This window comes from Ascaphus truei, chromosome 10 (assembly GCF_040206685.1).
Source record: "Ascaphus truei isolate aAscTru1 chromosome 10, aAscTru1.hap1, whole genome shotgun sequence".
NCBI lineage: Eukaryota > Metazoa > Chordata > Amphibia > Anura > Ascaphidae > Ascaphus > Ascaphus truei.
The window spans coordinates 2,796,131-2,821,357 of NC_134492.1; the positions used below are offsets into that span (position 1 = coordinate 2,796,131).

General features: G+C 45.3%; 1 protein-coding gene across 2 annotated transcripts in view; it reads right to left on the reverse strand.

Annotated features, from left to right (window-relative positions):
- Positions 1-25,227, reverse strand: part of PKN2 (protein kinase N2) — a 109,582-nt gene that overhangs the window by 40,434 nt on the left and 43,921 nt on the right. For both annotated transcript variants that reach the window (XM_075615603.1, XM_075615604.1), the window contains exons 2-4: positions 7,226-7,523; positions 3,391-3,545; positions 372-489 (exon numbers count right to left, since the gene is read on the reverse strand). In XM_075615603.1, coding sequence (XP_075471718.1) covers positions 372-489; positions 3,391-3,545; positions 7,226-7,523 — 571 coding nt within the window. The remainder of the gene's footprint in view (positions 1-371; positions 490-3,390; positions 3,546-7,225; positions 7,524-25,227) is intronic.

A 25,227-nucleotide genomic window follows, 5' to 3' on the forward strand; every position in this document is an offset into this window, starting at 1 on the left:
TTTAAACCATTTCATAAGAATATTAAAAAACGATTTTTTCCCAATTGTATTTTAGTATATTCTATCATGCTCAGAGAATCAGCTACAAAGTACATCTTTAAAATGATTGCTTACTTTAACTTTTTTATTAAAGGTGATACAAATGTGACTTCCTATACATGCAGAAATTACAGCATACATGAAATACTCCAACCCCCAATATCCTACAAACTAAAGTCATTGTATGTTCCACTTCTTTCCATTCTGCCTTTCGGAATGATTCCCACAGCCCGTCCAGCAGCAAATAGGTTAACCAGTCTGGTTTCACACTGAAGAACAGACCCCCATCGGGAGTTAAACAATGCAAATTGCAGAAGGATTTGAACATTTACCAATATCAAAGGCCATTTCATTGGTCTGCACTGCCTGCAGAATCTGCATACGTATGACTTCTATTTTTGTCTTGCTATCCTGAAGCATTTGCTGGGCAGTACCAAGAAGCTTTCGATCCTACAAAGAGAGGGGTTAGAAGAGGCACATGTATAACAGAGGAAGGCTAGCGCAAAATTAGAGGCTCAAGAAGAGTGTTATGAAGTAAAAAAATATATCTCTTAATTGAATAACTCCACGTTTCCCAGGATTGTAGTCTGGGAATTTGCTGGCAGATACAAACAAGCATGTGAAAATCCCACATTTTTAGACAGACTTCCCAATTACTGTAACTCTTACTGTTGCAAGGGTTATTAATCATCATTAAAGGGTAGAATATCACAGGACCAAAATATATATAAAGGAGTAACATTTAAGTAGGAGTGGTTCTTATAACAATGTTAGTTGTTCTGTTCTACAGCATCCTTTTTAACAGACACAGAGAATGCAAAGTGCTCACCCCTTTTCCCCTTTCTACAAAGTATTGTGGTCAGGCAAAGCGTGGAGGAACTGCGTTCTTGTTTTGGTCAAGAAACAGGTGTATTTACAATGGGAAAAAAGTTCAAACGTTTGTATTAAGGGTGATCGGATCTTTGGGGCCTCAGTAAGTCCTGACGCCCACACCACGTGACATCAGAAAGCGCGAAAGTGGTTTTGCTTTCTACTGCGACACGCACATGGATGAAGGCAGAAGTGAGGCAAGGAGCCGCTAAGGAGAGTCAAACACTAACAGGGACCAAGCTGCAGACGCCGTTGGAACAGAGACTTGTGCGACATTCCTTTGATAAACACTAACTTGTGAGTGCATTTTAGGATTGTTTTTTTAATTCTGCAATTCATTCAAGAAAGGTGGTGATTTGTCTGCTCCCGTTTCTCAGCCTATTCTGATTCACAAGCAGCTTATCAGTACTGCATGGAGAGAGCATGCATATATAGGGGGTGGCGCGTGCAGCCGAGTCCCCCGGTCTGCAGAGAGCTGCAGGGGCAAAGACAGGGGGGGGTGACGGGGGCGCGGCCATGACATCACCCGGCAGGTTCGCCCTCATTGGCTGGACCGCCTGGGGGCGTGGCCTAGCGCTCCATCGCGACTCCTGCTCTCAATTTTCTTGAGAGCAGGAGTTTCGACGCAGCACGGCGGCCCCATTGTGGGGCGGCTCGTGTCCCTGCAGCGTCCGCCACAGCGGGCGCTGCAGTAGCCAGTGGGGTCCTGGCCTAAAAGGGATGACCTACTACCAGGGCCGCCAACAGAAGGGGGGGGGGAGGGGTCTGCCGGGGTTGGCGTCCCGGACCCGATGAGTAAGGGGGTCCGAGCGTGGCAGGTCTCTCTGACGGCAGCGCCGGAAGTCAGCTGGGCTAAGCTTCTGGCACACCAGCGCGCATGTGAGCAGTCTCAGCGTGGGACAGACAGACAGTTGCCTGCGGTGGGGCAGAGCCGGGGCCAGCAGCAACTGCTGTGACCTGCTATCGGGCCCCCCCCGCAGCACCGCCACCCCCCGCAGTCACCGGCCCGTAGCACCGCCACCCCCCACAACCACATTCCCCCCGCCACAAGAACCGACCCTCTGCAGCCACCGGCCCTCCCGTAGCAACTGACTCCACCTGCAGCCACCGGCACACCGACATTGTTTATGTATTGGGGGGGGGGGGGGGGGTATGTTTATATATATATATATATATATATATATATATAGGGTCTCGCATATTTTAGCATTGTGTCCAGTATTTTTGGACACACCACCTGGCAACCCTAGCCGCCAGGGGGGGGGGAAGGGGGCTGTTCCTTTCATTTGCCCCGGGCCCATGATTTCTGGTGGCGGCTCTAGCTACGACCATTAAAAAATACTAATCCACTTACCTATGAACTAACTACTGGAGCGCACCACGTGTATATTTATGTTAAAAAATACCAAAATATTTATACATGTTAAGAGTTAAAAAGGTAATTCTACTAAAGGAAAAACCAAGACTGCGTATCTTACAAGCGGTCCTTACTTCCAATGGAGCCCTGGGCCTGAAGAGAGCTGCAGGGTGATGGTTACAAGTTTAGGGTGTCACTTACAAAAACCGCCAAGTGTAAAAAAAAAAAAAAAAAGTGTGAACAAAAACTACAACTAAATGAAGGTAATTACCTAGCCCCGCAGTATCAGGAACACGGGTAGTTGTGGGGTGTTCTCCTGCCTGATTTTGAATGATAATACTTTGCTATAATTACCTAGCCCCGCAGTATCAGGAACACGGGTAGTTGTGGGGTGTTCTCCTGCCTGATTTTGAATGATAATACTTTGCTATAATTACCTACCCCGCAGTATCAGGAACACGGGTAGTTGTGGGGTGTTCTCCTGCCTGATTTTGAATGATAATACTTTGTTATAATCCCTGTTAGGTGCATGGCACAAATCAAAGGGCACGGGACTCAGACAACTGGCATAAAGAGCTAAGGACATATGGATGCCAAAACCAGAGAGCATTGTTTTTGTAATACCACATTTTGTACCCTCACTTAAGCGTGTGGCTTACCACACGTGAACCTGTCACTGCTGGAATCCCCCACAATGCATTGCTCAACCTACCATGGGTGTCACCACAAGTCAAACTTCAATGTGTATTAACAATTGAATGATCACGTGATATAGTCACAAGAACATTCACAGAAGTACATTTGGGGTGCACATCACAATAAACATTTTTAATTTTCTTACATAGCTATAGTGAAAAAACCAAGAAAACTTCTGTACATAGGTAGCATTCATTTGTGTTCATTAACACTTGAAAATTACAAATACTCATTATGTTTATTTATAAGTGAGCGGTGTGAAACACTTTGTGTTGTATAAACTTCAATGTGTCAAGCGATCAACATGTCAGAGACCAACTTAACAGAATAACGTACCCTGTCCTTATGAGATGGGAGCATTGCTTAGCAAAGACTTCATCACAGGCACAAGAGAAATAAAACCGCCTGCATCAATGTAGCACACTTACTTTAGAAGGCCCGTTAGAATAGGTCTGGATCATGTTCTCTGCTCCCTGCTTCACCTTCAGCTCTATGTCCAGCTGCTTCTGCAGTATTGTTAGCCTTCCATTGCTCGTTGAAGAACCAGAATCGCTTTTAGGAGTGTCTGGCGTTTTGGGACAATCTGCACATTTCAAACAAAATTGCATCTTAATCAGAGCTAAAGTTATGTAAATGGTGTTTGGTGAAAAGATCTAATGACCTTATTGTTGGAGCAGGTCCCACAGAGAGGAAAGGGTTAACTGCTGTGACTGAAACAGTGGTGAAATAGAGAAAATCTTAAACAGAGATAAGCAAAAGGTAAACAGAGCAACACAGTCCTACAGTTACTGTAAATGCGGCTTCATCTCCTGAATAATAGAAGCGAGAGAATACTGGAGGCAAAACCACACATCAAACAAGGACTAGGGAGGCGACAGGGGCGAGGAGCAGAGAGGGGCAAGGAGCAGAGAGGGGCGAGGAGCAGAGAGGGGCGAGGAGCAGAGAGGGGCGAGGAGCAGAGAGGGGCGAGGAGCAGAGAGGGGCGAGGAGCAGAGAGGGGCGAGGAGCAGAGAGGGGCGAGGAGCAGAGAGGGGCGAGGAGCAGAGAGGGGCGAGGAGCAGAGAGGCGAGGAGCAGAGAGGCGAGGAGCAGAGAGGGGCGAGGAGCAGAGAGGGGCGAGGAGCAGAGAGGGGCGAGGAGCAGAGAGGGGGAGGAGCAGAGAGGGGGAGGAGCAGAGAGGCGAAGGTGGAGAGGGGCGAGGAGCAGAGAGGGGCGAGGAGCAGAGAGGGGCGAGGAGCAGAGAGGGGCGAGGAGCAGAGAGGGGCGAGGAGCAGAGAGGGGCGAGGAGCAGAGAGGGGCGAGGAGCAGAGAGGGGCGAGGAGCAGAGAGGGGCGAGGAGCAGAGAGGGGCGAGGAGCAGAGAGGGGCGAGGAGCAGAGAGGGGCGAGGAGCAGAGAGGGGCGAGGAGCAGAGAGGGGCGAGGAGCAGAGAGGGGCGAGGAGCAGAGAGGGGCGAGGAGCAGAGAGGGGCGAGGAGCAGAGAGGGGCGAGGAGCAGAGAGGGGCGAGGAGCAGAGAGGGGCGAGGAGCAGAGAGGGGCGAGGAGCAGAGAGGGGCGAGGAGCAGAGAGGGGCGAGGAGCAGAGAGGGGCGAGGAGCAGAGAGGGGCGAGGAGCAGAGAGGGGCGAGGAGCAGAGAGGGGCGAGGAGCAGAGAGGGGCGAGAAGCAGAGAGGGGGAGGAGCAGAGAGGGGCGAGGAGCAGAGAGGGGCGAGGAGCAGAGAGGGGCGAGGAGCAGAGAGGGGCGAGGAGCAGAGAGGGGCGAGGAGCAGAGAGGGGCGAGGAGATGAGAGGCGAAGGAGGAGAGAGGCGAGGAGCAGAGAGGGGCGAGGAGCAGAGAGGGGCGAGGAGCAGAGAGGGGCGAGGAGCAGAGAGGGGCGAGGAGCAGAGAGGGGCGAGGAGCAGAGAGGGGCGAGGAGCAGAGAGGGCGAGGAGCAGAGAGGGGCGAGGAGCAGAGAGGGGCGAGGAGCAGAGAGGGGCGAAGAGCAGAGAGGGGCGAGGAGCAGAGAGGGGCGAGGAGCAGAGAGGGGCGAGGAGCAGAGAGGGGCGAGGAGCAGAGAGGGGCGAGGAGCAGAGAGGGGCGAGGAGCAGAGAGGCGAAGGTGGAGAGTGGGGGAGGAGCAGAGAGGGGGGAGGAGCAGAGAGGCGCGAGGAGAAAAGCCGAAATACTGAGTATTTTAAGTAAATAATTTAATAGATTGAAAACAACTAACTAAATGCTCTAACTCCCCGATACTTCTGTGCCAAGATAACGAACAGTTTTTTTTTGTTTTTAGCATTTCAGACGATTCTACTTTATTATTATAGGAACACTACTGTGATACCCAAGTATTATCCATAACGTCATTTAAAGATTAACATACACATGTTCAGACCAAATTGCATTCAAGACAGTGATGTGTTTAATGGTTAAATTAAAGGCAATTAGCACCTTCAGTCTCTTAGCGGTTAGTGTAACCAGACTGCATTGCGCCTCTCACAGTGTGTGTGAACAAGTTGCTGGCCCTTGTGGCAGACACACACACAGACACACAGACACACAGACACACAGACACACAGACACACAGACACACAGACACACACGTCCCCGGCCAGAGCTCTGGCAGAGGTACCCCACACACTGCTGCATTACATTACTCTGGGGGAAGGATCAACATTAACAGTTAATCCAAACATTATTTTAGTTCAAAGTTCTAGAGCCCGTATTGGTCCTGGAAAAAAGCAGAATCCTTGTAGGTTGCGATACCCTTTAGTGGAGCACCTAGATAGTTCTTCATAGATGAAATAATAAGAGTCCACATCTTTTAAAACCGTAGAGCAGGAGTGGGCAACTCCAGTAATCAAGGGCCACCAACAGGTCAGGTATTCAGGATATCCCTGCTTCAGCACAGGTGGCTCTATCAGTGGCTCAGCCTTCAACTGCACCGCCTGTGCTGAAGCAGTGATATCCTGAAAACCTGACCTGTTGGTAGCTCTTGAGGACTGCAGTTGTCCACCCCTGTCTTCTGAACAACAAAAAAAAAGGTAGCGCTAAGAAAATAACCTGGTAGTGGCCAGCAGCCTGGGATATAACTCTGACACCCACGGTCAGATAGGGAAGAGAAAGGATGTGTTACATCTATGGCGCTTGGCCCCGTCACACTGAATAAAACCCTACGCGTTTCGGAAGACAGAGCTTCCTTCCTCAGGGGTACTACTTTTTTACCCCTGAGGAAGGAAGCGCAGTCTTCCGAAGCGCGTAGGGTGGTCCCTAGTATCACTGTGCGTTCCAACAGCGAATCTGTTCCCCGCAAGCCGTGCTGTGCAGCTCCTTCACTGGAGCACTTTTGAATTTACCGCCATTAGCTCCCCACTTCACCGCGAGGAGCCGGTGTCATTGCGGCTATACTTCTCCTGGCGCCGGGCGCTTCTGCGCATGCCCACAACATGGAGGACGGAGAGAAGGCGCCTAAACCGCTTGCTCTGCCCCTGTGAAGCCTGGACAGCCGTTACATCCACTGATTCTCTGGATTCCAGACGATTACATGTGGCAGACGCCTAAGGGATGGACAGGAGCTGCACCAGTGTCGCATGAGAGGGGATACTCTCCGATTATCCACTGCCTGTTACCAGCTAGGCTCCGGTAAGCGGGCATTTCAGCTACAGGATACCATAGGGACTTTTTTCATTGTGTGTTTTTAGTTGCACTGAACTATCAGTTGTTGTATTAAATGCCTTTTTTTACATTTCAGTCATCTGTTTGTCTCAGCATTTGTCAGTTTTAAGTGTTTGTCAGTGGTGTTATAGGTTTCCTTGTTTAATGTTATTTACTGTATTACACTATGTTTGTTTTTAATTCTTTTTCATGATTTAACCGCCTACACGAGGAGAGCTCTAGTGGACATCTACTTCCATATGGCTGCTTATATCCTTTTATTCAGTGTGACTTGGGGCCAAGCGCCATAGATGTAACATATTCTTCCCCACCCCTGTCTTCTGATATTTGGAAAGCTCGTTGCCCTATACGTTTCATCTATAAAGAACGTGAAGGTTGATTCGCTTGCTCCAAAAAAACTGGAGGCATTAAATCACAGAGGTAGAACAGTAAATCCTGCCGCGAGCTTTGTTTGGTCCTACTGTATATGGGACTGCATCTTTAAGCCCTGAATGCTGGTCAGATCTAGGTTACACCGCACCGCTCTGACAGCAAGAGGCAGCAAACGGCACATTTCCATCTTCCTTAACATGAGAATAAACAGAGCAGAGACCCCAGGGAGCCTTCTCATACTGACCCGGGAGCTCGTCCGGGTCAGACACCACAAGGTGGGCATTTAGTTCTTGTAGGCTGTTATGCAATTCCTCCAGCTTTTTATTTGACTTTTTCAAAATATTGTCCACATAAGCCAAGTTTTTTTTATCTGTTGTAACCTTTCGAAGGTTTTCCGCCCCTTCTTTGATTTTAAGTTCTTTTCTTATTTCACGCTTGATCTGGTCCTTTATTTCATCCAAATTTGGTTGTGCCACAGGATCTGAGAAATCTATTTTCTGGGTGATACCCATCGGTTCAGCAACTAAGTGACTTCTGGAATCCTGAAGGGAGAAAACAAAATCAGAACACACGTCGTCAGGGACTTTCCAAATAATTGATGCATCTTTCTACAAATAAATAGAAAAACAATTAAGTAAAGTCTCCCTCACTTTATAAAAACCCTTTACTTTTTCAATTGTAATCTAATTTTTCAGTAGTTCTCTATCCCAAGGATTCTCAACTCCAGTCCTCAAGACCCCCAACAGGTAATGTTTACAGCATATCCCCGCTTCAGCACAGGTGGAGCAGTCAATGACTGAGCCACCTGTCCTGAGGCAGGGATATCCTGAGAACCTGACCTGTTGCTGGTCCTTGAGGACTGGAGTCGAGCCCCTTGCCTTAGAGGAACTATCCCTGTAACTGAAGTGGTATTACACTCCTGGCAGTTTGATGAGGTCACGATCCGCGTAGGAAAATAACTGGGGTACAGCCCGGTGAGAGTACTGGTGCTATGGAAGCTGGCCCATACTGTAGAGATGTAACGCAAGGTGGCCAACTCCGCTCCTCAAGCAACACCAACAGTGCAGGTGTTCAGGATATCCAGCTTCAGCAAAGGTGGGTCAATCGAAGGCTTCACCACCTGTGCTGAAGCAGGGATATTCTGTTGGGGGAACTTGTGGACAACAGTTGGCCACTCCTGCACTATCCTAAAAAATAAATAAAAATTTGATCTAAGTTGACAAGAACTTTTACCTACGGCCGAGCACGAAGGTTTTTATCCTGTGCATGGGACCACACACACTTTTTATTATGGTAATTGTAGATACTTCACAAGTTACCATACTTTGTGCTGTTTTTATTTAATAAAAGGTAATTAAATGTTTATATAATCATACATATAACAAAGATACGCCCTTTCCTCTGCTGCTCGACTGCTAAAACTCTGACTCAGGCCCTCATTCTCTCCCGTCTTGATTACTGTAACCTCCTGCTGTCCGGCCTTCCTGCCTCTCACCTGTCTCCCCTACAATCTATCCTAAACGCTGCTGCCAGAATCCCTCTACTCTTTCCTAGATCTGTCTCAGCATCTCCCCTCATGAAATCCCTCTCCTGATTTCCGATCAAATCCCGCATCTCACTCTCAATTCTCCTCCTCACTTTAAAAGCTTTACACTCTTCTGCCCCTCCTTACATCTCATCCCTAATTTCTCGCTATGCACCATCCTGACTCTTGCGTTCTGCTCAAGGATGTCTTCTCTCTACCCCCCTTTGTATCTAAAGCCCTCTCCTGCCTTAAACCCTTCTCACTGACTGCCCCGCACCTCTGGAATGCCCTTCCCCTCAATACCCGACTAGCACCCTCTCTATCCACCTTTTAGACACACTTGCTTAAAGAAGCATATGAGTAGCACCATAGATACTACTATACACCTGATACATAAAGCTTGGCCCCCTGCAGAAGCACTTACCAGAACGCCCTCCTACTGTCTCTGAACATTCCTCCTACATACCAATAAGATTGTAAGCTCCTCGGAGCAGGGACTCCTCTTCATAAATGTTACGTTTATGTCTGAAGCACTTATTCCCATGACCCGTTATTTATATGATTGTCAGGTGTACTAATACTGTGAAGCGCTATGTACATTAATGGCGCTATATAAATAAAGACATACAATACATATACACACATATATATATAATATTAATATATGTAATATTTACAGTTGCTTTATGCTTTACTGTGGAGGGTTTTTGTCACTTTTTTTACCCACCATAACCTTAATAGTAGTGGTGATTACCTAGTCTAGTCTCAAACCTGCTTTGCCATTAAGACCAACCTCATACTGATGATACCCATCAAGGTTGAAACATGTCTGTGAGTGGGTTTAATGGCTTTGCATCTCATCCCAGCCTCTGTCTAAAAGCTGTGTTTAAAACAGCATGCATTGGCTTGAGGATTGGCTTGTGTAATACGAGCTTGAGACAAAAGGTGGCACTGAGTGCTCATTTGCATGTCATTTCCAAGAATCCCTTGCTGCAGTGGAAGCGCTGTATGCTGGGTGACAATGGGGAAAGACAGGGTTGCAGACCTGTCTAAGACATGCAAATGAACATACAGTAATATTTACAGTTGCTTTATGCTTTACTGTGGAGGGTTTTTGTCACTTTTTTTACCCACCTTAATAGTATATAAATATATAACAACAAGACAAACTGCCTGCAACAGACTAAGCAAATAATAAGTACTTAAATTAGTAATATAATAACCACTAACGGTGCTAGGAACATATACAGTTGTGTGAAAAAGAAAGTACACCCTCTATGAATTCAACAGCACATGGCATATTACAGTGTGTGTGTGTGTGTGTGTGTGTGTGTGTGTGTGTGTGTGTGTGTGTGTGTGTGTGTGTGTGTGTGTGTACACATGACATATTACACCGTGTCATGATTTATTTAACAAAAATAAAGCCAAAATGGAGAAGCTTTGTGTGAAAAACTAAGTACACCCTTACTGCTTCCATAAGAATTAAGATGCTAAGTAGCAGACAGGTGCTGCTAATCAAATGCCCTTGATTAATTGATCATCAGCAAGTGTGACCACCTCTATAAAAGCCGAAGTTAACAGTTTTGCTGGTCTGGAGAATTCAGGTATGTGTTAACACAATGCCAAGGAGGAAAGACATCAGCAATGATCTTAGAGAAGCAATTGTTGCTGCCCATCAATCTGCGAAGGGTTATAAGGCCATTTCCAAACAATTTAAAGTCCATCATTCTACAGTGAGAAAGATTATTCAAAAGTGGAAAACATTCAAGACAGTTGCCAATCTTCCCAGGAGCGGACGTCCCAGCAAATTCACCCCAAGGTCAGACCGTGCAATGCTCAGAGAAATTGCACATCAATGACACGTGATGTGGTCTTAAAAGCCAAGGTATCAAATATATTGAAACACAAATACACAATTTTTAAAGTATTTTTAAGTTTATTATAAAGCTTATACACAGCTAGAAAATATCTAAGCCTGGGAAGAACCAACTAACTCTGCCCTTGCATTTGTTGCTTGCAGAACATCACATTCTAGGAGAAGCGATGAGCAGTTTGGGAAGTTAAAGTCTTGCGTAACTCCCCGAGAGCTGTAGGACCTGGATAAACATGTAAGCCGTGTTGCAGGACCCCACAGCACAGGATGGAGATAATAGGAACACGCTGATTGAGATACATAAAATGAGCAACTAAAGCAGTGAACTCGATGCAGAAGGCACTGCGAGAGAGCACAAAGATAGGTGGGGACATGATCAAAGATTTTGGACAAGCTAAATATCTCAAGCAGTGTTATTTCTTTATGTATTATTAAGTAGAACACCCAATGCTGCATTAATGTCTCACAAGTTTTCCAAGTCTACCCAGTTAACCAAATTACACATTTGAAGGACAGATGTCACAATGATGAGTGGACATAGCCACAAGCAAACTAAGATTGTAGAAAACATGAAGCAAAAAGTGTGCCAAATATGAACATGCCAGGCCTCATGACCTACATACAATCCTACTGTATCCCAATAACTAAAAACGAATATTGCACTTGCTCAGACACTACTTTTAGCGCTCCGTACCACAGGCTTGGCTTAAAGCAGACGTGGTGCCTATATTTACAGAATTACAGACCAGTAAGCCTGCCATCAATAGTATGGAAGCTACTTGAAGGTTTATCAAGAGATAATATTCAGGAAATTCTAAGGATAACATTATTAGTAATCATCAGCATGGATTTATGAAGGATAGGTTGTGCCAAACTAACCTTATTAGAAGCTTTGGGCAGGCAAGTGTGAATTTAGACCTTGGTAATACAGTTGATGTGGTTTACTTGAGATTTTGCAAAGACTTTCCGATATGGCGTCACACAAGAGGTTAGTGTACAACATAATGGTATAATAAATAAAACTGGTTTTATGAAAAATATATGCACTTGGATTGAAAACTGGTTGAAGGATAGAAGACAACAGTTGTCATAAATGGAACCTGAATGTTCTGCACTGGGCCACTGCTTGTTTATTACTGACCTTGGAGGCTGGCATAGAGAGAGCAAAGAAAATCTGTGCCGATAACACTACATTGTGTACGGTGATACAATCAGAGCAGGAGGTAATTTCTCTCCAGGAGGACTGGGAGAGACTAGAAACCTGGGCAGGTAAATGGCAGATGAGGTTTACAGATAAATGTAAGGTTACACATTTGGGAAGGGAGCATGAACAGGCGACTTACAAACTAAATGGAACAAAATTAGGTCAATCCTTTTAAGGCTTTAGGAGAATTTGTAGATGGCAGGCTTAAGAGTATGCTCAATGTCAGGCAGTAACTGCAAATGAGATCTCGCATAAAACGCGGTATGGGATGGGAGAAAGCATCATTTTGCCACTGTAGACAGTAAATACTTAGTAAGACCCCCACCTTTAATATGGAGTACAGCTTTGGGCACCACTCCATAAAAATAGAAAATTGGTACCAACTTACCACATTTTCTTTTCCTGTAGAGTTCTTACATGGCAGTGCTCACCAATGGGTTAAGTTCTACCCTCCAGCTGAGATAGATTTCTGTCCTACCTGTGGGTGGACCATAAATAGCCCCTCCTTTTCTCCCCAGGTAGTCTCTGTACAAAAGCTGAAATATATAACTGGAAACATTAATATCTTAGATCTAAACTTTGGGAGGGAATTGGTGAGCACTGCCATGGAAGGACTCTCCAGGAAAAGAAAATGACAATAAATTGGTATCAATTTTCTATTTTCTTGTTGCCAGTTGTTACCAATGGGACTTGCCAAAGTAGCACCCACATATGATAATTTAAGTGGTGACAACGCCCTGCGCCTCCAATCGCTCCCTACAGACCGCGGTTTTAAGCTGTGCACGCGCCACCAGGCGCGCGTGCAGCAGCCACCACCAGGGACTTGGCCGTATGGTAGATTTTGAGGTTGCTTGCCTAATTACAACCCGTAATACCAATGGTAAATCCCAAGCCAGAACTGGATCGCACGCAGGAGTCTGTAATTGTTTGCACCCAAACGTCCCAGATTGTTCCTTGAACATAGGATGTTCGAGCTGCCCATCTCATGCGAACTTCCCAGCTGCTCTATATGAGGATCCACAAAAAAAAAAAAGAGAGGACAATCACATACTTTCACTTTTTCCTCGAATGGGTACATTACTGAAAATTTCCTATTCAAAGGAGGTTTTTTGTCTGGCTGGAACCGCTCTCCTTTAATCGTATCCTTCACCACTTCATGGACCAGGAAAGTTCTTGGCTTCTTATGCAGGCTCCTGAAAAGGGATATATGTAGGTCCCGAAGGGGAAGGTTCTTCCTCAATCTGCAAAATATCTTACTGCCTTGAGAAGTGGGTCTATAAAGCTTTAGATAAAAAGTGGAAAGTTTCACTGTTAGAAACTCATTCTCTGAAGATTACATTTCCAGTTCCATCCTGCTGAATCGTTCGTCCCCTGAATTTTCAGAAGATGAATCTTGCAGTCTTCACAGGCTAGTAAAGATCTTGCCCGCTTCTGGCCTTTGTGAGCAGACATCGAAGAGGCTGCCTCAATGCCCTGGGTTACGGCGTCCTTCATCCACGTGATGAAATCCAACATCAGCATGTCCCTTAGGCAATCCTCCCAAAGTCTTATTTTCGAATGCAAGCTTCTCACAAGCCGCACAATGTTTTGTTTTCCTCTGGCCTTCTTCCTAACAGTTGGTTCTGTAGGTGCTCTGGCCACTGGATCCTCCTGTTCTAACCCTGGAGTACTGATAATATAGCCATCTCTTTTTAAAAACAAACATCACAAGAGTACCACTACTATCTACTTGGAATTTACGAACAGCTCTTTTTGAAGAGTTTACATCCATGATGTATCCTGACCAGGTCCTGAGAGGCTTACAGACTTTTAGCAGTGCCTATATAGTTATGGCAGGCTTGCAGCAGTTACACCCTACTTGCAGCACTTGAGCAGGCTTCCAGTGCGTGCTGTCCTCTGTGCGTCCTAATCCGTCTGCAGAGTAGCAGGGCAGCGAGAGCGGGCGCTTGCCAAGCACCTTTAAATTGGCCGCTATTTTTCCCCTTCTATGACGTCACGATTTCCCCCTGCTACCCGTGCGCCCACATGGTTTGCATGGACACGGCTCAGCGGCTATTTGCAGCATGGCCTTCCAACGGCCCCCGGAACAGAGACAGAGACAGAGACAGAGAGAGAGAGACAGAGACAGAGACAGAGAAGACAACTCCCGTGGATCGACTACTAAATAAGTCAGGTAAGCCCTTTTTCTACATTTACAGAAAAACACTAACCTCTACCTCTGCTAGGTAGGACAGAAATAAACTACCTGGGGAGGACAGGAGGGGCTATTTATGGTCCTCACACAAGTACATTTCTGTCCTCTCTCAGCTGGAGGTGGAACTAAACCATTGGTTGCCATGGGGACAACAGGACAAATACATTGTGGAACTAGAAAAAGTACAGAGAAGAGCCATCAAATTATTGAAGGATTGAAGGTTTGAGTTATAAGAAGAGGCTAGCTAAATTAACATTTGTTCACATTAGAAAAGAGGCGTCTAAGAGGAGATACAACTACTTACAACTATTATATTCAGTGTCAATACAAGGACGATTTAAGAGAACTATTCATCCCAAGGCCAGAACAAATGACACAGGACCCTTAAGGCCCGTAATATAGTGAGCGCGCAACAAAGGAAAGGGCTATTTACAGTGAGGGCAGTAAAAGTGTGGCATTTACTACACATTAAGACTGTGATGGCAGATACAGATCTTTTTAGGAAATGAAAGGTATACAGGGATATACCAAATAAGTAAACATATAAAGCATGTTGATCCAAGGAGAAATCGGATTGCCATTACTGGAGTCAGGAAAGGCATTTATTTTCCCCCAAGAGACAGCATTGGATAATGGTTGTTTTTGTTTGCCTTCCTCTGGATCAATATACTGGAAATACAAATATAGGACGAGTATTTGTCATCTAAATTTAACATAGGTTCGAAAAAAGGACATCTGTCCATAAGGTTCAACCTCATCTACTATGTAATTATATAATGTGCAGTAGGAATGTAAGGGGAAGGCGTGAAACTCCACACTCGTTGCTTCACGTCAGATAGAGAATTAGTCACACAAGGGGCGTAGTAAGGAGAGTCCCCCAAAAAATAATTAAAAAACACAGTAGCCAGGCAGGTATCGGAACGATTGTTTAGTACAAGTAATTAGGAGGCGAGGGCATCAGGTTTAGCAGGCTTTATTTTTGACACCACCTTGACAGCCTATAAATCAGCAGAGCTATACATACGTATAACATCTATTTATTTATGTTTACCGGATGTAACCTTCCCCTGATGTGTGTGTGTGTACACACACACACACTCACACGATAAGGGTGAAGAAAGAAAAAAAAAAGACACGTCCATCAAGTTCAACCTAGTTTAAGTATAGACGACCGATACTTATTATATATTTGTATTATCAATATATTGATCAAGAGGAAGGCAAAAAAAAACATAGTGAAACATTATCCAATGAGGTCTCAAGGGGGGGAAAGAAAATCCTTCCTGACTCCAGATAATCAGATCTCTTCTCCCCGATTCAACATCCTTCCCATGTTTACTTATTTGTTATATTCCTGTATTCCTTTCCTTTCTAAAGAGATGGCCAGAGACTTTCTTTTTTTGGGGGGGGAGAAAGAGGTACACGAGAGAGAGGTACGAAAGAGAGAGAGGTACGAGAGAAAGAGAAAAAGACAGAGAGAGACGTACGACACAGAGAGGTACGAGAGAGAGAGAGAGGTACGAGAGAGAGAGAGAGGTACGAGAGAGAGAGGTACGAGAGAGAGAGAGAGGGGGAGGTACGAGAGAGAGAGAGGTACGAGAGAGAGAGGTACGAGAGAGAGAGAGGTACGAGAGAGAGAGAGGTACGAGAGAGAGAGAGGTACGAGAGAGAGAGAGGTACGAGAGAGAGGTACGAGAGAGAGAGAGGTACGAGAGAGAGAGAGAGGTACGAGAGAGAGAGAGGTACAAGAGAGAGAGAGAGAGAGAGGTACGAGAGAGAGAGAGAGGTACGAGAGAGAGAGAGAGAGAGAGAGAGAGAGGTATGAGAGAGGTACGAGAGAGAGAGAGAGGTACGAGAGAGAGAGAGAGAGAGAGAGAGAGACAGAGAGAGACAGAGAGAGGTACGAGAGAGAGAGAGAGAGATGTACAAGAAAGGTGAGAGAAAGGTGAGAGAGATACAGAGAGAGAGAGGTACAGCAGAGATGTATTACACACACACCTGTATGGGTATGATCTACAAAGATCTATATATTTCATACAAACACTTGATGTACATTTGCAAACTTAGCAGCTTTTCCATATTGTGCGTAAGGCCTCGGGCATAGACACTTTGCCTGTGCGGAGGCGCGCTGAGGCTCAGGGAAAGCGGTGCTTTCCCTGGCCTTAGAGCGCATGCCGTCCGTGGGCGGGCCAGTGACGTCACAGAGCTGGTTCGCCCTCATTGGGCGAACCACTCACGTGACCGGCCCTGCGCTCCGGCGAGCGCCAAATCTAAAATTTAGGTAAGACACACGCTTCCGCAAGCGTCTGCTAAAGCTGCTCTCATTGCGGCGCGCCTCAGCACGGGTCAGGCCTAAGAATGCCAAATACTGGCTCATGTCAAGCATCAGTATGTCTGTACAATGAAATTCCCACGCAAAATGAAACAAGATAAAAGCGTACATGCAGCATGTTCCAAAACAAGGAATACAGGAGAGAAACGCGTCCTTAAAGTGAGCTTCTTTCTTTGGTTCATGCACCAGTTCTTATACATATAACAAACCCAATCCACTGCTGCACACATCAAGCGTTTCTAATTTGCCAATCCCGTCAAACCAAACGGACTTAAGGATGTGAGGCGTAATTACGAGGTGTCTCCATAATGCTGCATCATTTCCTACGCTGTTCCTGTCTAATCGTTCTAAGGAAACCGGCCAGGAAGGCCCACTTTTTTTATCATGGGAAACAGCACTCACAGGCCATCTAACACTTCTACTTTCCCCGGGTTTATTCTTCTTTTGTAGAGATACTAAGAGAGAAACATTACACAGAGCACAGACACGTTGAAAGACCCCTTAAGCACCATGTACACATTTTAAAAATGAATAAACTCACAAAAAGTTCCGTCAAACAATCTCTTCTATTAACTCAGGGGAACCAAGAAATAGTGGTTTAGTAGTTGTACACACTTTGCATGCACCGACACCTCATCCTATTTAAGGAGGGTGGGGGGGGGAGACATTCTGTACTTGGTCTCACGCTTGGCGCGACACCCCATTACGGAACTTAGAGCACTTCTATTTGGTTGTTTTTTTACAGAGTGGGAGCCTGGGGTTCTGCCCGAGTCAAACCCCGCTCTATTCAGCTCCAGGGGCACCCCCCGTCCTGTTACTGGGTTCATATCTGCCTCCAGGGGGAAAAATGGCTGCCAAATCTCAGCCCAATCGGAAGCTGCAACATCGGCTGTTGGCTTCCTATTGGATGCCATTTAAACCCTCTAAAAAAACAGGCAGTAAACACTGGTAAACTTTACCAGTATCTTTGGAACAAGGAGAAGGAAGGGGGGGGGAATGGGGGGGAGTAGGTCTCGATCCTTATGGCATAGTTACCACATCATGGGCTCTGACACTCAGGTGGCAACATGACATAGTAGCTACGTCAACAAATCCTGCACGTAACCTGAACTGATGGTTAATGGAAGGGGGGGGCCTCTTCCCGTCAGTAACAGAAGCGGTGACAGATAGGCCGTGGAACCCTGACACACAAAGGGTTAATATGCGCCGCTCATCTCTAGATTGTCCCGAAGGAGGATAAAGGATCAGTTTCCCTTATAACTAAAGAAACGTACATTTCATATGTTTTGTAAGAAAAGGATATAGACCTGCCAACAAACAATCAGCTAATGCCAATCTGCAGTACCATCTGCTGCATCTCTATTGCTAACATCAGTTTTTTATTTAGCAGGGATCTATAAATATTCTCAGATAATGCCGTCTATATTAGTCTGTACAGAACACGTTGCTTCCTTACTCTGTCTCTCTCAGCGTCTGCTTTCCTAGGAATGGAAAGAGTAGGATGTAGTAAGAATATATACACGTGCATTTTTAACAAGTAAAGCATCTCATGATTTTATCCACAATGAACGGTCTATTGTCCCATAAGATATGTAACATGAAACATACATGGGTTTTTACATGTCCAGTGTTGGTAATAGTATTCTATTTGAGATCCTGTAGATAAAATGCTGCAGCACTCCAAAATATAGTACACAAAATAAACGTATTACTCACATAATAAATATCAAACGTATCAACCACTCGAGGTCTCAGGCCTGAGGAAGACCCCAAGAGAGGGGTTGGGGCGGAGGAAGACCCATAGAGAGGGGTCAGGGCGGAGGAAGACCCAGAGAGAGGGGTCAGGGATGAGGAAGACCCAGAGAGAGGGGTCAGGAATGAGGAAGACCCAGAGAGAGGGGTCAGGGATGAGGAAGACCCAGAGAGAGGGGTCAGGAATGAGGAAGACCCAGACAGAGGGGTCAGGAATGAGGAAGACACCAAGTGAGTGGTCGCGGCTGAGGAAGACCCAGAGAGAGGGGTCGGGCGGAGGAAGACCCAGAGAGAGGGGTCGGGCGGAGGAAGACACAGAGAGAGGGGTCGGGGCGGAGGAAGACACAGAGAGGGGTCAAACGGTTGCATAATTATACTGTAGAACATTTATTTGGTTTAGAACAAATAAAAATAAACAAGCAAAGAATTCGAGCTTACAAAAAAAAAAAATGATTTATTCTACATATTGTAGATAAAGATAAACATATTAAACCACAATTCATCCCTCCACCATCTACAAGAGCAATATCGGAGACACAAAACTTAATAGAGCTATCCACACAAGAAGAAATCACACCCTCTGATACAGTTCGTGAAAGTGGTAAATATGTATGCCTACGACCGGTCAGTGAATGTATATCTTTATTTATATAGCGCCAAAATTGTACTCAGCGCTTCACAAAGAATACAGTACAGGGAATTATAATACAATAAGCACAGCAAAGTCAGACAATAGGAAAGGAAATCCCTGCCCCGAAGAGCTTACACTCTAAGTGGTATGATGGGAGCGTTACAGAGACAGCAGGTGAGGGAATAAGTGCTGTAGGTGGCAGTGCTTGGCCACAATGGTGGTAGGAGTGACTGTGGGTGTGGGACAGTAGCCATGAGGGCAGGCTATTGGGGTGCTGGATTTGTGGGGCAAGTTTTAGGGTTAATCAGTATTAAATCAGATAGGTTAACACCATTAGCACGGGAAGAGGTGGCAGGGAGGTGTGGGGAGAGCAGGTGTGTATATGGCTGGGTTCAGGATTAGGAGAGATATCCCCAGCAGCAAGGAGGAGTAGAAAGGGTGTGAATAGAGGATGTGTAGGATGCAAAAAAAAAAAAAAAAGGGGGGGGGGGGAAATCGACATAGGAACACTAACCTACAAGTGCACTAGTACATGGTGGAAAAGAATACCTTACATAATACAGAAAAAAAGAAGCACACAAAAAATGAAGAGCATGGCAAACAATTAACGGCACATGTGAGCATGTGACAAGGGTTAATAGGCACAGCTATCCAGCTAATTCCTTTCCACCTATGCATGGTCCTACAAATGAAGATTGCCCCGCAATCCGTCATAATATATATCGTAAAACGCTTTCGCCACCACCAAAAATGTATGCCAAGATTCACTTGCAAAGTTTTGGTCTCTGTATATTAAAGAAAATAGGCACACCAGTTGTAGCAAATTGTGTCCAAAAATATAATCACTCTCTTCTAAACATACAAAGTTCAATCACTGCTCAAAGATTTACTTAAGTTTTAGAATATATATATATACACATATATACACATATATACAATACAGTGTGAGGGTTGCCGAAAAAGATGGATTACAGACGCACAATTTTATCAAATAAAAGGGAGTAAAATTACGTTATCGCATAACACCATCAGATTACTTCAGAGAAAGAGAATATGGAAACCCACATGTGCAATAGGCAAAGCACACCCCACGATGTTGGATTTCTGATTTAATAACTCAAGTGCAGGTCTTTATCCTAAAACTCCTTTCATTGAACACATCATACGCTCACCTTCCGGGCGTATTCTTACCACCCTTTCATCAATCTGTGGATCACATTTTTTGGCTAAAAGGAAAAAAAGAACTTTAAAAAGCTGCCTGGACATATAAAATGTCCCATATTTTTATTCCTATAATACTTAGAACGCCATCTTCACTGTTGTGTTTGTATAATTAACATATACGTATAGATCTGAAACTGGGTGGGTTTTATATGTATATGACATGCAGATGAGCATACAGTTGTATTTGCATATATATATATATATATATATATATATATATATATATATATATATATATATATATATATATATATATATATGACCCATTAAGGTCGAAACAGCTGTCTGTGGGTGGTTTTCTGGGTATGCACCTTAACCCTGGCTGTGCTCACAGCTGTGACCATGCAGCAAGCTTAAGCCTATAGGGAACCATGTTAAAAATGGTTTTTGAAGCAAAAAGTGGCACTGTGTGCTCATTTGCATGTCATTTCCCAGAATCCCTTGCTGCAGTGGAAGTGCTGTGTGATAATGGGGAACGGCGGGGTTGCAGACCTGCCTAAGACATGCAGATGAGCATACAGTTGTATTTACATTTGTATATATATATATATATATATATATATATATATATATATATATATATATATATATATATATATATATATATATATATATATATATATATATACATGCATACATACACACACTTTTTTTTCGTATTAACAATAACAAGAAAACAGTTAAGTAAAAATTGCACCCCCAAAAAAACACATTTCCATGGTAGGTGAACTATGGGTGGGGGGCCCTGCTCCTTTCATTTGTCCTGGGCCCAATGATTTCTGTTGGCGGACACACACACACACACGTTTGTCTGTGGCCACTGAAACCAATGCACAGGGTTGTCACAGCAAACATATTTTACTGCTGAGTAATCTGCACGTTGGTATGAAATTTCCTGAAGGTTTAAAAGATCTAAAGTGCCTGAAGCTTAATTTAAATTCACTCATGTAACCAAGTCGTACGTTCTGGTTAGCAGTTACTGGAAGAGCTTTGTTTTATAAAGACACGAGCTGTGAATCAGATTACATTTAAATCCTGAGTCGCTAGCATGGTTAAAACTGGAGTCTATGAAATCTGGGAATCCTGCTGTCAGCTATTTGTTCCCAACCTCAGCCGGCAGACACTCCAATCTTGACCATCGTGGCAATTTGCAAATAGGAAATGGTCTAAACATTCCAGTAATCCAGAAATACCAGCATTGTGTGTCAATGTCTCCAAAGCAAGACATGCAAATAAACTTTTTTCCCCCTTCTTAAACTGACACAAAAGACCAAAAATAGAGAAAATCAATGATGTACCATGTCATTCATTCGTGCGAGCAATAGGTTCTCTTTTCCAGGAACTGTTTAAAGCCACATTTCATTAAAAATAATATTTTTGTATATAAATCAGTTGTGTAATATTCGAAGATACTTATTGCATTTATTTTCCCACTCTTTATGGCTTTAACGATTGCTAAAGTATTAAGCTTCCTTGGGTTGCTATAGAAACTAAGATGCTACACCACTTCCTCTTTTAAAATAGGCGGCTATATTCCGGAAGCGGGATCTTCACCGATCGGTCACAAGAGAACAGTGCAATCGGCAGCTAGATAACTACATCGTCATAAAGGAACTGCTGCATTTTTAAAATAAATACAGATGTTTATTTTTTAAATGCCCCTTTAGTAGACAGCTCCTTATTAAAGGAGGATCCGGGCACTATATTTGACCAATTATGAGGCCCCCAGCAAGAATCAAAATAATCTCAATGACTTCTGTGGTTTTCCAAACGATTTAAGTGGGCCTGCAGCTTTATTTGCGCGCCCAAAAAAATGTAATTGACTTCCTTAAACGATTGCAATTACCTTTAATTCCCAAGAAACCGAACTGAATTTGTTTTAAAAAGGAGGCGTCTCTCTTCATTGGGAAACCGAACAAGTTAAAAACATGCAAGTCCAGCGTTTCCTGTGCCCTTCGCCAGGCCGGTGAATCCGGCAGAGAGAGCATTGTGTCTGGGAAATTTAAGCAAGGCATCTGTCAGGTTTAACCATTTCAACACATGCTAACCTCTGATCAATTCCACCAGGAAAAGAACGGCACCCTAATTACTACAGCCCACCGTGCCCATTATTTTCTGCTTGCACGCGCCTTAATGCTGTATGAACAGATCACTCAAACATTCGCCCAAATGGCTCCTTATTCTAGAAATAGCAGTCTCCTCCTGAAGGCGAATGTAATACGGTCAGCACTTTGTGCGACACGGAGAAGCCAGAGACCCCACTTCCAAGGTCTCTACACTACACTACACTACACTACCAAGGTCTCTACACTACACCCCACTTCCAAGGTCTCTACACTACACTACACCCCACTTCCAAGGTCTCTACACTACACCCCACTTCCAAGGTCTCTACACTACACCCCACTTCCAAGGTCTCTACACTACACTACACCCCACTTCCAAGGTCTCTACACTACACCCCACTTCCAAGGTCTCTACACTACACCCCACTTCCAAGGTCTCTACACTACACCCCACTTCCAAGGTCTCTACACTACACTACACTACACCCCACTTCCAAGGTCTCTACACTACACCCCACTTCCAAGGTCTCTACACTACACTACACCCCACTTCCAAGGTCTCTACACTACACTACACCCCACTTCCAAGGTCTCTACACTACACTACACCCCACTTCCAAGGTCTCTACACTACACCCCACTTCCAAGGTCTCTACACTACACCCCACTTCCAAGGTCTCTACACTACATCCCACTTCCAAGGTCTTTGTTTCACAGAAGATAGAAATTGTAGTCGTTGCAACTAACCTGTGACTCACTACACAACGGCCCAGACTCACTACACCAGGCTCACTACACAACGGCCCAGGCTCACTACACAACGGCCCAGGCTCACTACACAACGGCCCAGGCTCACTACACAACGGCCCAGCCTCACTACACAACGGCCCAGGCTCACTACACAACGGCCCAGACTCACTACACAACGGCCCAGCCTCACTACACAACGGCCCAGGCTCACTACACAACGGCCCAGTCTCACTACACAACGGCCCAGGCTCACTACACAACGGCCCAGCCTCACTACACAACGGCCCAGGCTCACTACACAACGGCCCAGTCTCACTACACAACGGCCCAGACTCACTACACCAGGCTCACTACACAACGGCCCAGGCTCACTACACAACGGCCCAGGCTCACTACACAACGGCCCAGGCTCACTACACAACGGCCCAGACTCACTACACAACGGCCCAGACTCACTACACAACGGCCCAGACTCACTACACAACGCCTTATATCTTCAACTCATTTGATTGGAAGGTAAGGGTTCTGAAAGCTGAACACCTTTAAGTGAATCGGGGGTTAATATAAGCACAATCTTTCACACACACAATGTTGTCACAATGCACAATTTTTCTTGGGAAAATGCTGGGATCAAGAACATTAACTCCTTTAGTACCGGAGGGGCCTGCAACAATTTGCACAGCATACAAAAATATTTAAATCAGCGAAACAAATGTTTCACGGGTTGGGAAAAACACTGCAATGGGTTTTAGTCCATTTAGTTTTGGTAAAACTGCAATAATGATTGAATGAGCCAATTGGGCAGAAATTCCACCAGTGTAACCATTAAATGCCGTTAAGACCCGGTCTTTCCTGGGTCACCGTAAATCCCGTACACTGCATCTGGCAGGAAGATGTTTTTTATTTTGTACAGATGTTAATAAAACTATTTTAGCACATTCATAGTTGCATAGTAGATGAGGTTGAAAAAGACATAAGTTTCGAGTTTAACCTATGCTAAATTTAGACGGCTCGTACGTTACCCTATATTTGTACTTCCAGCATATTGAGGGGTGGCAGAATTTTAAGGAGCCAGGAGGAGGGGGAGGGGGGGGGCAGCTACAGCTACCCTTCACCCACCTCACCCGGCGTTGGCTCTGTGACATATCTGCTCCGATAAGCTCTGTAAGGAGGAATGGGCCAAAATTCCTCAAAATCGATGTGAGACTGACCAGCAGTTACAGGAAACGCGCAGTTGAAGTCATTTCTGCTCATGGGGGCGCCACCAGGTACTGAATCTAAGGCCCGTAATATAGTGTGTGCGGCCGTGCACGCCTGTGCGAACGCGCATGCACATGACGCACACTGTGTGCATGGTGGTCTGTGCTGTCGGGAGCGTCAGGTTGTCCGCGCGCGCTCGCAATTTATTATTATTTTAAAAAAGACACGGTGGTAAGAATAAAATAATTCTTAAAATTGTGCACACGCGCACACACATTTCAGCGGTGGAAGCAGAGCGAAATCTTTCTTTTCCTCATCTTCCCTCCTGTCGGCCGGCGCAAAGCTCACTGCCGCGCACGGTCCAATTATAGGAAGGCTGACTAACCGCAGCCAACAATAACTGCCGCACGCGGCGCAGCAAGCGCGCCCTCTATAGAACAGCCCTAAGGCCGAGCGTATAGTAGCGGGGTTGCTATGTCAAGCACACTTCAGTACTTGGCTATACCAGTTAGCCAAGTGCCTGCGCAACTGCAGGCGAAGAGGCGCGTTGACACAGCAGCGTTTTGAGGAGACAATACATTTCGTCTTCTCAGGCGGCTCCCGCGTGACGTCAGCGTCACGTGAGCTGGTTCAGCCAATGACGGCAAACTAGCTTCGTGATGCGTCTGCCATGCCCCCCGCCACGCCCCCGCATCCACTCCCCAATCTCCTGCAGCCAAGTGCACAGATCGCTGGGGCTGGCGTGTGCGCGCGGTCACGCAGCTAGTATTACCTCTGCCTCAAGGGTCACACACTTTGTCACACATGCATACTGAATCATTTGTGGATAAATAAATGTTGCAAAAGGATCATATTTTTGTTTGATCAGGTTATTTCTATCATCTGTTATTAGGACTCAGATTAAGATCTAATACCAATTCAGTTTTGAAATATGTGAAAATCCCAAGAGAGAGAGACACACACACACACACACACACACACACACGCTTTCAGGTTAAACTGTCTCCATGCTATTCCCATACTGTATTTCCACAGGAGCCAATACAGGACCAATGACCAATTCCTGCTTATGTGCTGTGGGTTAGAAGAGACATCAGAACTACTGCTCGTTTCTTCCATACTTGTGTATCCAGAACACAAATGAGTGAGGTTATGATTAGTCGCAAGTAGGGTATTTAAATCTCAGGTACTCAATGTTTGCTAAAGATGCCAAGTAAGTAGGCCTAGAGCCTTTACACCTAGAGAAAAGTTCCCACTTTGATACTTTCAATTCTAACAAGTAAGCAAAAGGTGTCCCGCCCATCTTACAGCACAGAAACTGGGCGCCAAGCCCTGCGCAGATGTAAATGTACACAGGTTTCACGTGGGCGGCAGCTTTGCAGGCCGATAGGCAGCAAGCATGTACTGTGTGATAGGAAACGGCTTCACCAACCTGTCTAGAGAACCCTTATAGATATGTTACATAGAAAGTAATGCTATTTATCAGCAAGCAAAG